We start from the raw sequence: 13,896 nt of genomic DNA on the forward strand, positions 1-13,896 counted from the left end.
AAAACCTACGATGATTAATGAACACTCACCATTGCTTTCTTCTTTTTCTCCTCTGCTCTTGCATTGCACAATTTGCAACACAACCCAACGATTTTTGATTGACTCCATTCGTGACATCTTTCATCTCGTATCCATGAGTATTGAATAGTAGCCCAAAAGGATTGGTGTTGGTCAGCATGTTGTCCCATGGAGACATCTCTTGAAATCCTGCTAAATATGAATCTTGAAAGTAGAGGTTGCCCATCTCAAATCTTGCCCAATCCATCTCACCTAAAGTATCAACCATCTTCTCTTGTTCTTGTTGTTGAGTGACGCTTTCCAGGTTATATATTATATCTTGGTCAACACATTCATCTTCCATGATTACCAGCGGGTTCCCTGAATCTCGAGCTTGAGGAGGGAGAGGAATCTGTGGGTGTTGTTGTTGACTGGCAGGTTCAACACCATCTTCTTCTTCGTCTTTATCCAATAGATTTTCCAGCTCTTCCGCATAGTCCTCCATGTGTTGATCCAGGTTTAAGATATCTTGGCGGCCAACACATTCATCTTCCGTGATTACCAGCGAGTTCCCTGAATCTTGAACTTGAATAGGAAGAGGTATATGTGGATGTTGATGTTGTTGTGTGACCCTATCATCCTCATCATCTTCGCCTTTATCCAGTATATTTTCCAGCTCTTTCGCATATTCTTCCATGTGTTGATCCATTGTAGATCTTAAATCTTGACCTCCAAGAGAAGGGATTGAGTTAGGAAGCATCAGTGGTTGTTGTTGATCAATGAAACCAAAAGTTCTATCAATCATCCTCTCTTGTTCTCGTTGTTGAGTGACGCTTTCCAGAGGAAGAGGGATATGTGGATGTTGTTGTTGTTGTTTAACCATATCATTATCATCATCATCTTCGTCTTTATCCAGTATAATTTCGAGCTCTTTCGCATATTCCTCCATTTGGTCCTTTGTGGATCTTAAATCTTTACCTCCAAGAGGAGGGATTGAGTCTTGAGAGAGCATCAGTGGTTGTTGTTGATCAACGAAGTCAAGGAGCTCAGTGTCAAACATGAATTTGTAATCATCAGCATCCATGTTTTGTTGTCCAGTCTCCGAATCATACCCCTCTCCTCCATCTCCGGTGACAAGAGCGTTTGAGACCGTATTGTTGTCTAGTGGTGGCTGTTCAACGATGTTGTTGTTGGTCTCAGTAGTCTGTAACTGATATTGGTCATCCACGTCTTTCTTCACACGGATATTACACAAGACAACTTCAGCAGCGTTCTCATCACTCCCTAGCCAATACTCCGTCATACACCAACCGGTGGCCTCTCCCTTTGTCTTTGGCTGTCCTCTTACATGTTTGTAGTACGAGTATTCCTGTTTATATCCGATCACAACATCGTTAGCGTCCAAGATAGCCGTCTTCAGGCCTGACTTATTCCAAGTCCCGCCTCCGCTGCCTCCTCGTCCGGATACCGTACGTATAATTTTGTTACCAGATTCGCATGTTCTCTCAACAAAGTAGAACCAGCCCCTCTCAATAAACTGATCGTTTTTGACGTGCGGAAGACGCCATGGCTCGTCTTCGTAAAGTTTTATATCTGTAATGAAGCCGTCTTTGCCCGTGATTAATCTGTTGCATAGATAATGCTCCACCAGCTTCAAGTCCGTTGGAAAGAACTTGAGATGGCTAGGATCTACCATAGTAATCATGTCTTCACGAGGTGCGAAAGCCCTATCACTACTCGCGTACGAGGACACGTTTTTGACTTGCTTCTTCTTCCCACGGATATAACACAAGACAGTTTCTTGAAACTCATTCTTCTTACTCGCTAGCCAATACTCTGTCATGCACCAACCGGTGGCGGTGAGGTCTCCATGTTTGTAGTACGAGAGTTCTGTTTTGTGTCCGATCACAACCTTGTTAAGGTCAACGATCTCCTCCTTGCTGCCGTTGCTCTTCCAAGTCCCTATGTTGATGCCTCCTTGCCCCAGCACCTTACGATTAGGTGTTCTACCAGCTTTGAGTGTCCTCTTCACATTGTAGAAAAACTCCTTCTCACTGAACAGATTGTTGTTGACGTGCGGAAGAAGCCATGGATGGTCTTCGTTAAGTTTGATGTCTTTTATAAAACCTTCCTTGTCTGTACTTATTCTCCTGCGTAGATAATGGTCCGCCAACGTCATGTCTGATGGAAAGAACTTGAGGTCCCTGGGATCTGCCATAGTAAATCGATCTCCAAGAAACCTAACTTTGATCGTAGTTGTCGTCACCTCTAAGGAATCCACAATACAATCGAAGTTTTGAAACCCTTGTAACTTTATCTAGTATATATATATATATATATATATATATATATATACATATATAGCAATGTCATTTCCACCCTTATAATTTCTTTTATTTTATTTTGTTTTGATAAATTATTTTTCTTAGTTTTAATTGATATTATTTCTTCCTTTTCCAATCAAAGGATTTTGATATTCCAATATCATAGGAAAGTTAGTATGCATGAATGCATCCATAACTCTAAAAAGGCTAAAAGATTGGTGACGCGAAGAAGATAGTGGCTAATCACATCCAAACTTGGAAATTATAGGAAAGTTGTTATCATGGATAAACCCTAAAAAGATTTGTCACGTGCGAAAGAAGATAGTGGTTATTAGCTAATCACATCCGGACTTGGAGATATGGATTGATATTGGATAATATAATCGATCGTCGTAAGCAGAATAAAAAATAAGCTCTTGTATTCTCTGTTTTTTAGCGGCCATATATAAAATAAGATTCCAAAATAATCATACTTGAATGAAGAAGTCGAAACTAATATAGCAAGATTCCAAAATAATCATACTTTTAACTCAATGAACCATCTCTGATAAAATATGAATGATCTATATATAGTTATTTTAATTACCATCCATAATGATGAAATATTTTAACAAGTAACAACATTAACTGGGAACGCAAACCATCCATGAACTAGTTCGGTGTTACAATAAAAACTGAAATTTTTCTACAAATTAAATTACAAAAATTACTCTAAAATTAGTGTTTATAAACAAAAAAAATAATATCTAAAATCTTCATTCTTAATAATAGACGATGAAGAAGTCATCACCATTGCTCTGTTTCTCTCTTGCTCTGTTTTCTCTCCTCTCATTTCCTTCCTCATCCGCTCGTATAGTCTCCTCCGTTGTCCCCTCCGCCGCTCCTTCTCCTGCCGTAGTCACCAGCAAGGACGGCGGCGTAGACGAAACCACTGAGACCGATTACTCTGCTTTCACGACGCATTGGAGCATTTTAGACCTAACGGACCTAAAAAACGCCTTAAAAAAAATCCCGGATCTCTCTAACCTCAACATCTCCTCCCTCCACATGCCACCCTTCATTGACTCCATCTGCTCCGGCACCGACTACGCCGCCGAATATGCGTCGTCTCAATCCTCCCACTCCTACGTGACTTCCGCAAATTCGAGCCAAAACCCATCGACGTCCTTCGGATGGAGATGAGTGCGCTCTACGAGAAAGCTAACACCACGCTCTACTTAGCCAAGCGTCTCATCACTGACCAGTCAACGCCGCGTGACGTGGCGGATGTCTTGGACTTGTGTGTCGACAACTACGAGTCGCTCCTCGAAGATCTTAAAGATGCTACCGTAGCCGTCGATGATGGAGACTTTGGACGGCTAGAGAGTGTGGTGAGTGCTGCGATCGCTGATGTGGTAACTTGCTCGGACGCTTTCACTGACTCGCCGGAGCTTGAGTCGCCGTTGGCTAAAGTTGATGCCTTTCTTAAGAAGCTTTGTAGCAATGTCTTGGCTATTTCTCAGATGATCTACATGTAACTCTTTTAAGTATAAATATCAAAGATACAAAAAAACAATATACAATGCTTCAGATACAGAATAATATTTTCCAAAATTGAAGCATAATCCAAATGTGAAGTCTTAAGTTTGAGGGAAAAAGAAATGTGTATAATAATGAGTTTTAACTATGAGTCTATGACAATGTTATTTTTCAAGTCACCAGTGTGATTCAGAGGTGTATAGTTTTGAATCAGATTACTAATTAACCATTTTTTTGAATGCACTTGATTATTTTCATCCAACATATCACAAAATTTAAGTATACTACGAAGTCTGAAATCTTATGATCCACCATCTTATCATCTTGTTAGTAAAAATATATTTCAGATAGACAAGTTAATAAATTTGTAACACAGAAGATTACATTAGACGATTCAGTTTTCATTTTTCAATATGGTGGAGTCCAAATAATTCTAGCTCAGGATTTTATTGGCCAATCAGTAGACTCGAAAAACCGTCTAAACTAAAAACAATTAGGAAGCCTTATGGGCCAGTAATGGTCTCCAAAAAACAATTAGGAAGCCTTATGGGCCAGTAATGGTCTCCACAAAGCCCATAAATATATAATCTTGTTTTGCAAACAAAAACGTAACAATCGCGTTTTGTAAGTACAGAAAGGCGTTAGCGTGTAATATTATCGGACCTAAAATTGACCCGCCCCATCCTGAATTAACCCGACCCGATAACACCTCCTCAGATATCATCATCATCACCAATTTAGTCAGTTTAGTCACACTTCGAAGAAGCAAAAAAGAAATCCCCAAATTTTGCAGAAAGGATAAGAAAGAGCCGGGAGATTCCTCGCAGGTGAACGGAGCTAGGGTTTCAAAATCAATCCCCCAAATCGGCAACAAAAAAAGAAATGGCTCATGCTTGCGTCTCTACATCGGCTTCGTCTCTCAGATTTACAGCTGGATTCGTCTCCGCTAGTCCCAATGGCTCCTCTTTCGATTCTCCCAAGCTCTCTCTCCCTTTCGAGCCCCTTCGTTCAAGGTTTCTCTCACTTTTCTCTCGGAATCTTCTTTAGGTTAATTTTTAAGGGAACTGAACGAGTTTTTGTTTGCAGGAAGACGAAGAAGTTAGTTAGCGATAGGAAGAACTCAACTCCGAAAGCTGTATATTCCGGCAATCTCTGGACACCGGAGACTTCCTCTCCTCAAGGAGTTTGGTCCATGAGGTGAAATTTTGAGTTTGACGATGTTCTTTAAACTGTGGTTTTGAAACTCTCTTTTTGATGGAACTATGTTTGCTTTGCAGAGATGACTTACAAGTTCCTTCGTCACCGTATTTTCCTGTGTATGCTCAAGGACAAGGACCACCTCCTATGGTGCAAGAGCGTTTCCAGAGTATCATTAGTCAGCTCTTCCAATATGTAAAACTGATAAAACTCTCCTTTTGATTTGTGATTAAAAAGTTTCCAGCTTAGCTTTCTTGTCAATGAATGGTTTCTTTTGTTTTGATCGTTTAGAGGATTATTCGCTGTGGTGGTGCTGTGGATGATGATATGGCAAACATTATTGTAGCTCAGCTTCTGTACCTTGATGCTGTCGATCCTACTAAGGTTCGATATTGTAGTAGAATTCAATTTCATGTCTTGTTACTTTATTCAGATGTTTTTGCTTTAGGATTCTGATAGTGCTTATTGTTCAACAGGATATTGTCATGTATGTTAATTCTCCTGGTGGATCAGTTACAGCTGGTAATTACAACTTTTATCAGCTTACTTTTTTCCCTGTGATCTCTTTTAAGTGTTTCCATCTCTTTTTCCGGTTTTCATTGTTCTCACTTTCCTCAGGAATGGCTATCTTCGATACTATGAGGCATATCCGGCCTGATGTCTCCACTGTTTGTGTCGGTCTAGCTGCGAGGTGAAACTTTCACCATCCATTAGTTCTCATTATCTCTTGGTTTTCTTATGGTCCTTGGTAAATGTGGAGTTGTATGGATTGTAATGCCCTCCTTTCATCTGTGTTGGTTTTTTATGAACAGTATGGGAGCTTTTCTGCTGAGTGCTGGAACCAAAGGTAGTCTCTTAATCCTTTTGTTCATAGTACAGTACTACAGTCTTTTAGGTAAGTCTTCAATGTCTCGTTGTGAGCTTAACTTCATTCGTTAAAACTGCAGGGAAAAGATACAGTCTACCAAACTCAAGGATAATGATCCATCAGCCGCTTGGTGGAGCTCAAGGTGGCCAAACCGACATTGACATTCAGGTTACTCATCCTTGCCTTTACGAGTGCATCCCAGTCGCATCGTCTTAAGTTGTTACAGAGACTAGCTTTTGATTCATTTTGTAATCTAACCATCCAAGTTAACATGATCTGAAACCAGGCAAATGAGATGCTGCATCACAAGGCGAACCTAAACGGATATCTCGCGTATCACACTGGTCAAAGCCTGGAGAAGATAAACCAGGACACAGACCGTGATTTCTTCATGAGTGCTAAGGAAGCAAAAGAGTATGGACTTATCGATGGTGTTATCATGAATCCTCTTAAAGCTCTCCAGCCACTTGCAGCTGCTTAATCGCCTGAAGGTAGTGGTTCAGCTTAGCGCTTGCTCTTTTTTTTTTTTTTTATGGTTTTTATGAACTGAGATTTTCCATGATATATGTTTCTATTCTAGAAGGAAAATCAGATTTGTCTGGGATCAAAATCAGTAGTTGATACATACATGAAAGAACAAAGTAAAGTTTATTGCTCTGCTGTTTGATTGAACGACAGTGATCAAAATCAGTAGTTGATACATGATTTTATCCACTCTAAATCGAATCATTAGCCTATTTTACTGAATCTGGTGGTCACACCAAGCTTTGAAGCAGCAACATTCTAGTCGCTTCATAATAAGGCTATTGATGTTGACTCTTTTAGTGGTAAAATTAGGAAGCGAAAAACAAAACAAAAAAGTTACCGCCTCTTTCAACCGTTTTTTTGTTGTCATTGCACCGTAAAGCTTTTTAGATCGGTAATGAATTAGAAGATGAGTACCAACTTATGCAATTTTATTTTGACTTTCGTTTTCAATCTGAAAGTTACAACTCCACTAGTCTTAATCCTGAGTTTGTCAAAGCTTTAACACTAGGATTTATAACTAACTTTTCTATTGAGTTATTACCTGTCATTCAAGATCTTGGTTTTTTTAATCATCCTTTTCTTTCAAAAAAGAAATCAGGAAATGTTTAATGTAACATCTAATCTGCTTATAATATTATATACACACGTATTTGTGGTATAATTTTTTAAATAATAGATATCGGAGGAGCTTTATCCACCATGTTAATGGTCGAACACTAAGATATATATTGGGTCCGTCGGAATGCATTTTTGGTCAAATGAATTATTTTGGATATAATTTATTACCAACTTGTTGTAGTAACCATTACGTTCATCGATAAACAAATAAAAGAAAATTAGTTATATGCATAGATTTAAAATATAAAGGAATAAGGAAAGAGGACCTTTTGTAGTTAGACGACCATAGACGTGGCTGCCAAACACACTTTCCTAAAGCTTTATATACATCTTTCTTACATCCTCTGTTTCTTCTCATTCAAGCAACAGTCTGTTCCCATTTTTTTCTTCTTCTTCTTCTTCTACTTCTTGGCGGATTAAGATGGAACATGAAGAAACACAGAAGAACCGGAGAAGCAGCTGGTCACTGCTTCGACCATTTCAAATGATCTCTATTAGCCTTCTTAGTCTCCTCGTCCCTCTCTCTTTCCTCTTCCTTTCACGTCTCTCTCTCTCATCTTTCTCAGCTCCAGTCACCGTCTCCGGCGTATTCTGCCTTCTTCACCAGGTCGATGTCGGAGTCTTATACACAATCTTATCTCTTATCATCGTCTCCACTTTAATCCACAATCTCTCCGGGAAACCAGAATGCTCTGTTCTCCATGCCCATCTATACATTTGCTGGATCGTTCTCTTCATCGTCCAAGCTTGTGTTGCCTTTGGAATAGAAGCAACCATGAGCACGACCATGTCTATAAATACAGACACAAGCTTTTCTCTTGCTTCTCAAGAAAGGTGGGTTTTGGTTAGGGTTATGTTCTTTTTGGGCCTACACGAAGTGATGCTGATGTGGTTCAGAGTCGTGGTTAAGCCGGTGGTTGACGACACTGTTTTCGGGGTTTACGTGGAGGATGAGAGATGGTCGGAGAGAGCCGTCGTGGCGGTGACTTTTGGTATAATGTGGTGGTGGAGGCTAAGAGATGAGGTTGAAAGTTTGGTGGTCGTTGCAGAGGTTAAACGAAACCTTCTGATTCGTTTGGGAGGTCTCGATTTTGTAAACTGGTGGATGTATTACATCTGTGTTGGAATTGGTTTGGTTAAGATCTTCAAAGGGTTTTTGTTTTTTGTGAATATGTTAATTTTGACCATCAACAGGTCGAGAAGAGGCTGCAAATTGTTTGTTGTTGATGATATGTGTAATGATGATAATGTGTAAGGTATTTGAGATATCAAACTCAAAACTCAATTATTAATATTTTTGAGACTTTTCATTTAATTTTTTAAATTTTCTTTCTAGCGATGTACATGTCAGAAAAATAAGGGAATGTAAAATAGAAAAAAAACACTTCATCCAAAAATAACCATAGGACATAAATTTAAATGTATTTTTTCTACATGTATAACACGTTTATAGTCCATTTAAAAGAAAAACTGGAAAATTAAATTAACGTTGATTATAAGTAGTAAAAATATCAAAATCATAAAATTTACGTTTTAATTATACACACACACACACATATATATATATATATACGTATATAGATATCCATATATGTTTTCAACGATTTACAGTTTGTTTCTTCTGCGTAAACAACAACAAAAATCATACTATGAATACACAATATAAGTAATTAATTTACCGGACGTTCCGACAGTTTAATATATGTATCAACAATTTTCAATGGTAGTTTAATTAAACCAATTTATCACATAATTATGAGTTTTTTTTTTCTTTTTAAGATAAAGTATTTGAATTCAAACTTGAGATGTCAAAACGTTATTTAATAGGCAAGCCAACATCCACAGGTATATATAGTATATGTTTCAAAATTAAAATGTTCCTAATATTTTCATATTTTCATATTTTCTTCCTTTTAAAGCATGAGGTTCCATATACGCATACGTTTCTTCTAGATTATAGTTTTTCCTTTTTTTTTTTCTTTCCATTTGTTTTGTGGACTCCTTATTTAATTGAAAACCTCCATATACATAATCCTTTGCAACAACATCGGAGAAGACGAGAAAACAACAAGAGGCGAGGATGTTAATGGAGAAGGTGAGTTATATACTCGAAATAGATCGTTATTGGATAGGTTGTGAAATCATGATAAGTTCTATAACATTTTAATTTTGTGATAGATTTATGTTATTCTTCCCATGATCCATTTTCTGAGAAGTGAGAACCAGCAGAATTCTTTGTTATTTATATTTGATGTGGGGGTGTATAAATCATACTGCTTCTCGTTTCTTTTTGTTTTACATAATTTTCGTGATTTCATACTGCTTCAAAAAAAAAATATTGTTGATTTAATCTAGGAAAGCCATGAAGGTGGTGATGAGGATTTGCCACCGAGATAAATCAGATCAGAGAGCAAATCGAAAAGGAGAGATTTATGCATATCAATGTAAGTGACTTCTTGTTGCTTCAATATATATACTCTCTGTTCTATTTTTTTTTTTCTTTTTGTGTGAAAATTAAGGAGATGGGAGACTTAATCTGATAATTATACGATTGCAAAGAGATGTTCAGATAAATCATGAACATATATGTATTTTTTTTTTAAAACAAAAAGAAAAATATTAAAATCTTTGAATAAATAAATAAAATATATTTTATAGAAAATTGCACGAATAGGTAAAGACTTCCAGCTCTGTCGAGTTTAACATATCTGTCCAAAACTTATAATAAAAAAAATATAGAAAGTGTCTTTAGTCAAGTGGTTACAATACCAACTTTGCGACCAATTCCACCGGAGTTCGACTCCACTAAATATGACAAAAAGTAATATAATAACATTTGTTTTCAAACGGGTAGTAATACAATTTTTATATTTTTATGTACAAAGAAAAGAGTCCAAATTATTATTTTTCAGTAAAAAGCATTCAAAGAGGGCCAATTTTTTTTTTTTGGTTTGCCTAGGACTTCATATTTTTTTGGGGTTAGGGTCTGTGTATACATAAGAAGCCAAGATTGATGTCAACCATTCAAAATCAAAAGTTTCTGCAATTTCGAAAATCACTTACCTATTAATTGATTAACAGAATTCATTCGAGCTGATATGCAAACCGAGTGTGAATACTCATGCTTTCCACCATCAAAACCTTGCCTCAAAACGGTCCCAAGCAGAGAATAATAATGGAGGAAGAGATAACAATCTGCTTCTTTCGAGAATGCTAGAACCACTTCATCATTTCAGTGGCTATTGGAATTATGATTGCAACGATGACGAGCGTTATGTTCTTGATGAAGATATTACATTACACAGTGTCAAGCTTCCAGTTATTGAGCAGCTACCACGATCCGTAACATGGGTCTTCACGAATAGGCATGTTTGTTTTTGTTTCCTACTAAAGATCCATCATATACTATATTTTATCACTCATATTGTATAAATACATGCATGTCTTTAACGTAACACTGCAGTAGCCAGCTGATGGCTGAGAATGATTCTGTGATTGGTAAGAGACAATTCTACTACGTGGATGGTGAGGCAGTAGAATTGAGTAGCGAGGAAGACGAAGATGATGAAGCAGAAGATGATGAGGAAGAAACCAAGAAAGAAATATTCGTATTTTCCGAGGATGTAGACATGTTCATATGGTTAGTTTTTGCATTACATCTGTTCTTGATTATGAACTCATATATGCACTCAAGTGTAGTCCGTCCATATCTAGTAAACTGTTCAAGAAATTTTCAGGACGATTGGGCAGGAATATGGTTTGGATGATCAGGACGTGCTGAGTGTTCTTGCCAAGTTTCTTGAAGTGGATGTTTCCGATATATTGGTAATAACCAAATCGAATCTTCATATATACATCGACAAATAATTTTCCTGATTTTTTTATTGGTTGCTCTCTTTTCAAAACTAAATAATGTAGGAGAGATACAATGAGCTCAAGCTTAAGAATGATGGAAATGTTGAAGAGACTTCTGATTTGCTTTCCAAAGGAATTGTTATTACTTTTCAGGATGCTGCTTATAGGCGTTTCTGCCGTCGTTGCTTGGTAACTTTGACTCTTTCCTCCTTTTTTTTTTGTCACAGAAAAAAGAAAAGAGAAGATTATTGATACATACTTTTATTATATTTTTATTAATTCATTTTACAGATATTTGATTGTCATATGCATGAGAAGTATCAGCCTGGGGTTAAATCTGTAAGCTTGAATTTATTTATAATCAAACTTTAAGTTGCATAATAAGCCTTATAATTAAGCTTAAGTTGTTATTAACTCAATTAGATTGCTTTGGCTTGTCAGGGACAAGGTATATCTAATTTGTCCGAGAATGAAGATGATAATGGACAATGCTATGAGCATTGTTACCTCATGGTCTCTCTCTGATCTCTCTCTCTGATCTTAGTACTTTTTTTATTTCTTAACGATGTTTATTAATGGTTTAACATATATAATAGGTAGAAGCTAATGATCATGTGGTGGATAATGATAATTCTACATCAAACGAGAGAGGGAAGAATATGGTCTCATATAACAACACAGTAAATGAAGATGCTGAAGTGAATGATACTTATGAAGTAACAACAAATATTACAGAGATGACTATGTGGACGCCTGAGGAGAAGGATCTTTACTTGAAAGGAGTTGAAGTCTTTGGGAGAAACAGGTAAAAACATTTTAAAAATGGTACTGTTTCATGTATCGTGGTATATATATACTTATAACGTGTATGTATCCCTTGATGATCATGCTTTTCCGCAGTTGTCTTATTGCATTAAACTTACTTCGGGGGTCTAAAACGTGCCAAGAGGTTTACAAATACATGAGTGAACAAGATCAATCTACTATGTTACTAGATCATTACAGACCTACAAAAAAAAACAAGCAGGTAAAATAAACTATATTGTCGTAATCCTCATGACATGGATGTTAGAAACACTTTATTCAAGTTTCATATATATATATATATATATATATATATATATATATATATATATTGATGGTTTCATTACAGGTTAACAAAAAAGTATCTCGAAGAAGTACTAGGTTTGTCCGCAAAAAGGTCAGACAACGAAAATATGCTCGTTGTCCACCTGCTTTGAAAAAAACAGCCAATGGAGAAGCTAAGTTATATAAGCAGTACACACCATGCAGTTGCGAGTCAACATGTGGAGATCAATGCATTTGTTTAACTAATGAAAATTGTTGCGAAAAATATTGCGGGTATGTCATTCTTTTTTTACTCGTAAAGTTTAAAACGTTCTTGAGGCCTAATAATGTTAAACTAGAATTCTCCATAAGATTTAAATAATTCGGACTAGTCTATCTGATGTTGAATTTTCCGAAAACTCTGATTGATCAACTCAATACAATATTTTTAATTCAGGTGCCCGAAGGATTGTAACAATCGTTTTGGAGGATGTCGTTGTGCAATCGGTCAATGCGTAAACCGACAATGTCCTTGCTTCGCTGCTAGTCGTGAATGTGATCCAGATCTTTGTCGGAATTGTTCGTTTGGGTAACACTTTCACTTCGATATTTCTTTACAAAATTCCATGCTTAAAGGTCGAACCTAAAGTCTTAATTTTACTTTTTACTTTATAATATAGCTGTGGAGATGAGACATCAGAGCAAATGCAATGCAAGAACATGCAATTCCTTCTTAGCAGAAACAAGAAGGTAAACCATCAACGTCAAATACGTACCGAAATTTTAAACTGATTAATTATATGAAAAACATTTAATTGTCTTTTCTTTTCTTATTCACTAGATTCTCCTTGCAAAGTCTGATGTTCAAGGATGGGGTGCATTTACACGGGTAAGCAAAGCGCATAACCAAAAACCAAAGTTTAATAGTTATTGGTGCATGCACTGATAACTCTTTTCTTTGTTTGTTTTTAGTGTTTTATAACTTTAGACCATTAATTGTCTGATTTTGTTTGATTTGTCAGCACTCACTTAAAAAGAATGAGTTTCTCGGAGAATATACGGGCGAACTTATCACTCATGATGAAGCAAATGAGCGTGGGAGACTAGAAGATCGGACTGGTTCGTCCTACCTCTTTACCTTGAATGATCAGGTAATTAACTTTAGTCTCTGATCTTTTTACCTTGAATGTTTACTATTCGTGAGTTACACATTTATTCTCATCAAAGTAACATTTTACAGCTCGAAATCGATGCTCGCCGTAAAGGTAACAAGTTTAAATTTCTCAATCACTCAGCAAAACCTAACTGCTACGCCAAGGTACCAATTCATTGTACTTTATCTTGAACATATATACTAACATTCCAATACTTATGTTGGTTTCTCTAAATCATGTATCAAATTTACTTGTTGCGGATTGGTCCTTATATAGAATCATATATCTCCAAAACATTCCAAGAACAAACTAAATTATCATGACATGAGAGTTTATGGTTTTGTGTGCAGTTGATGATTGTGCGAGGAGACCAGAGGATCGGTATATACGCGGAGAAGGCTATCGAAGAAGGTGAGGAGCTTTTCTTCGACTATTGCTATGGACCAGAACATGCGGATTGGTCTCGTGGTCGAAACCCTAGAAAGACTGGTGTTTCCAAAAAGTCTAAGGATATCCGTTCATCTAGTCGTTTTTAGAGTTACATAACTCTCATAATATCAATGAATAATGTAATGCTATTTTGTGTTACTAATTAAACCAACACTTCAGATTTTTTTTTTTTTTTTTTTAAGATTGTTTGTATGTCATATATGTCTCTTAACTCTCAAATTTTTTCTTTTGTATTAAAACAAGGTTTGCATTGAACTTTAATTTTTTTTTTCCCACAAATATTAGTGTTCATATAGCGAGAGAAATCACATATTAAACA

At 36.6% G+C, this 13,896-nt stretch overlaps 3 protein-coding genes and 2 pseudogenes across 4 annotated transcripts; 4 read left to right on the plus strand and 1 right to left on the minus strand.

The window, feature by feature from the left end:
- Positions 1-25: 25 nt before the first annotated feature.
- On the minus strand, positions 26-2,215 carry LOC147946461 (uncharacterized). Its single transcript, XM_087496834.1, has 3 exons — positions 1,110-2,215; positions 832-962; positions 26-726 (listed from the first exon to the last, which is right to left on the minus strand). The coding sequence occupies exons 1-3, from the start codon at positions 2,213-2,215 to the stop codon at positions 26-28; spliced, it is 1,938 nt and encodes a 645-aa protein (XP_087352960.1).
- An 880-nt stretch (positions 2,216-3,095) lies between these two features.
- LOC104759885 (uncharacterized) lies at positions 3,096-3,838 on the plus strand (annotated as a pseudogene).
- A 615-nt stretch (positions 3,839-4,453) lies between these two features.
- LOC104759892 (ATP-dependent Clp protease proteolytic subunit 5, chloroplastic) lies at positions 4,454-6,625 on the plus strand. Its single transcript, XM_010482772.3, has 9 exons — positions 4,454-4,852; positions 4,926-5,036; positions 5,117-5,231; positions 5,328-5,420; positions 5,513-5,558; positions 5,655-5,727; positions 5,849-5,883; positions 5,984-6,072; positions 6,191-6,625. Exons 1-9 carry the CDS (start codon positions 4,722-4,724, stop codon positions 6,383-6,385), a joined length of 888 nt encoding a protein of 295 aa, XP_010481074.1. The 5' UTR covers positions 4,454-4,721; the 3' UTR covers positions 6,386-6,625.
- Positions 6,626-7,353: 728 nt separating this feature from the next.
- On the plus strand, positions 7,354-8,355 carry LOC104759900 (uncharacterized). The gene has a single exon (XM_010482777.3). The coding sequence runs from the start codon at positions 7,472-7,474 to the stop codon at positions 8,303-8,305; it is 834 nt and encodes a 277-aa protein (XP_010481079.2). The 5' UTR covers positions 7,354-7,471; the 3' UTR covers positions 8,306-8,355.
- A 781-nt stretch (positions 8,356-9,136) lies between these two features.
- On the plus strand, positions 9,137-13,856 carry LOC104778528 (histone-lysine N-methyltransferase MEDEA-like; annotated as a pseudogene). The gene is made up of 17 exons (XR_015594749.1): positions 9,137-9,145; positions 9,406-9,494; positions 10,132-10,415; positions 10,514-10,690; positions 10,788-10,875; positions 10,969-11,094; positions 11,197-11,244; positions 11,347-11,418; positions 11,502-11,710; positions 11,806-11,932; positions 12,059-12,267; positions 12,431-12,562; positions 12,654-12,723; positions 12,815-12,862; positions 12,996-13,124; positions 13,214-13,291; positions 13,478-13,856. The product of XR_015594749.1 is annotated as a histone-lysine N-methyltransferase MEDEA-like (transcript).
- The last annotated feature ends 40 nt before the right edge of the window (positions 13,857-13,896 follow it).

Source organism: Camelina sativa, chromosome 3 (genome assembly GCF_030686135.1).
Source record: "Camelina sativa cultivar CO46 ecotype springtype chromosome 3, ASM3068613v1".
In the NCBI taxonomy this organism is placed as follows: Eukaryota; Viridiplantae; Streptophyta; class Magnoliopsida; order Brassicales; family Brassicaceae; genus Camelina; species Camelina sativa.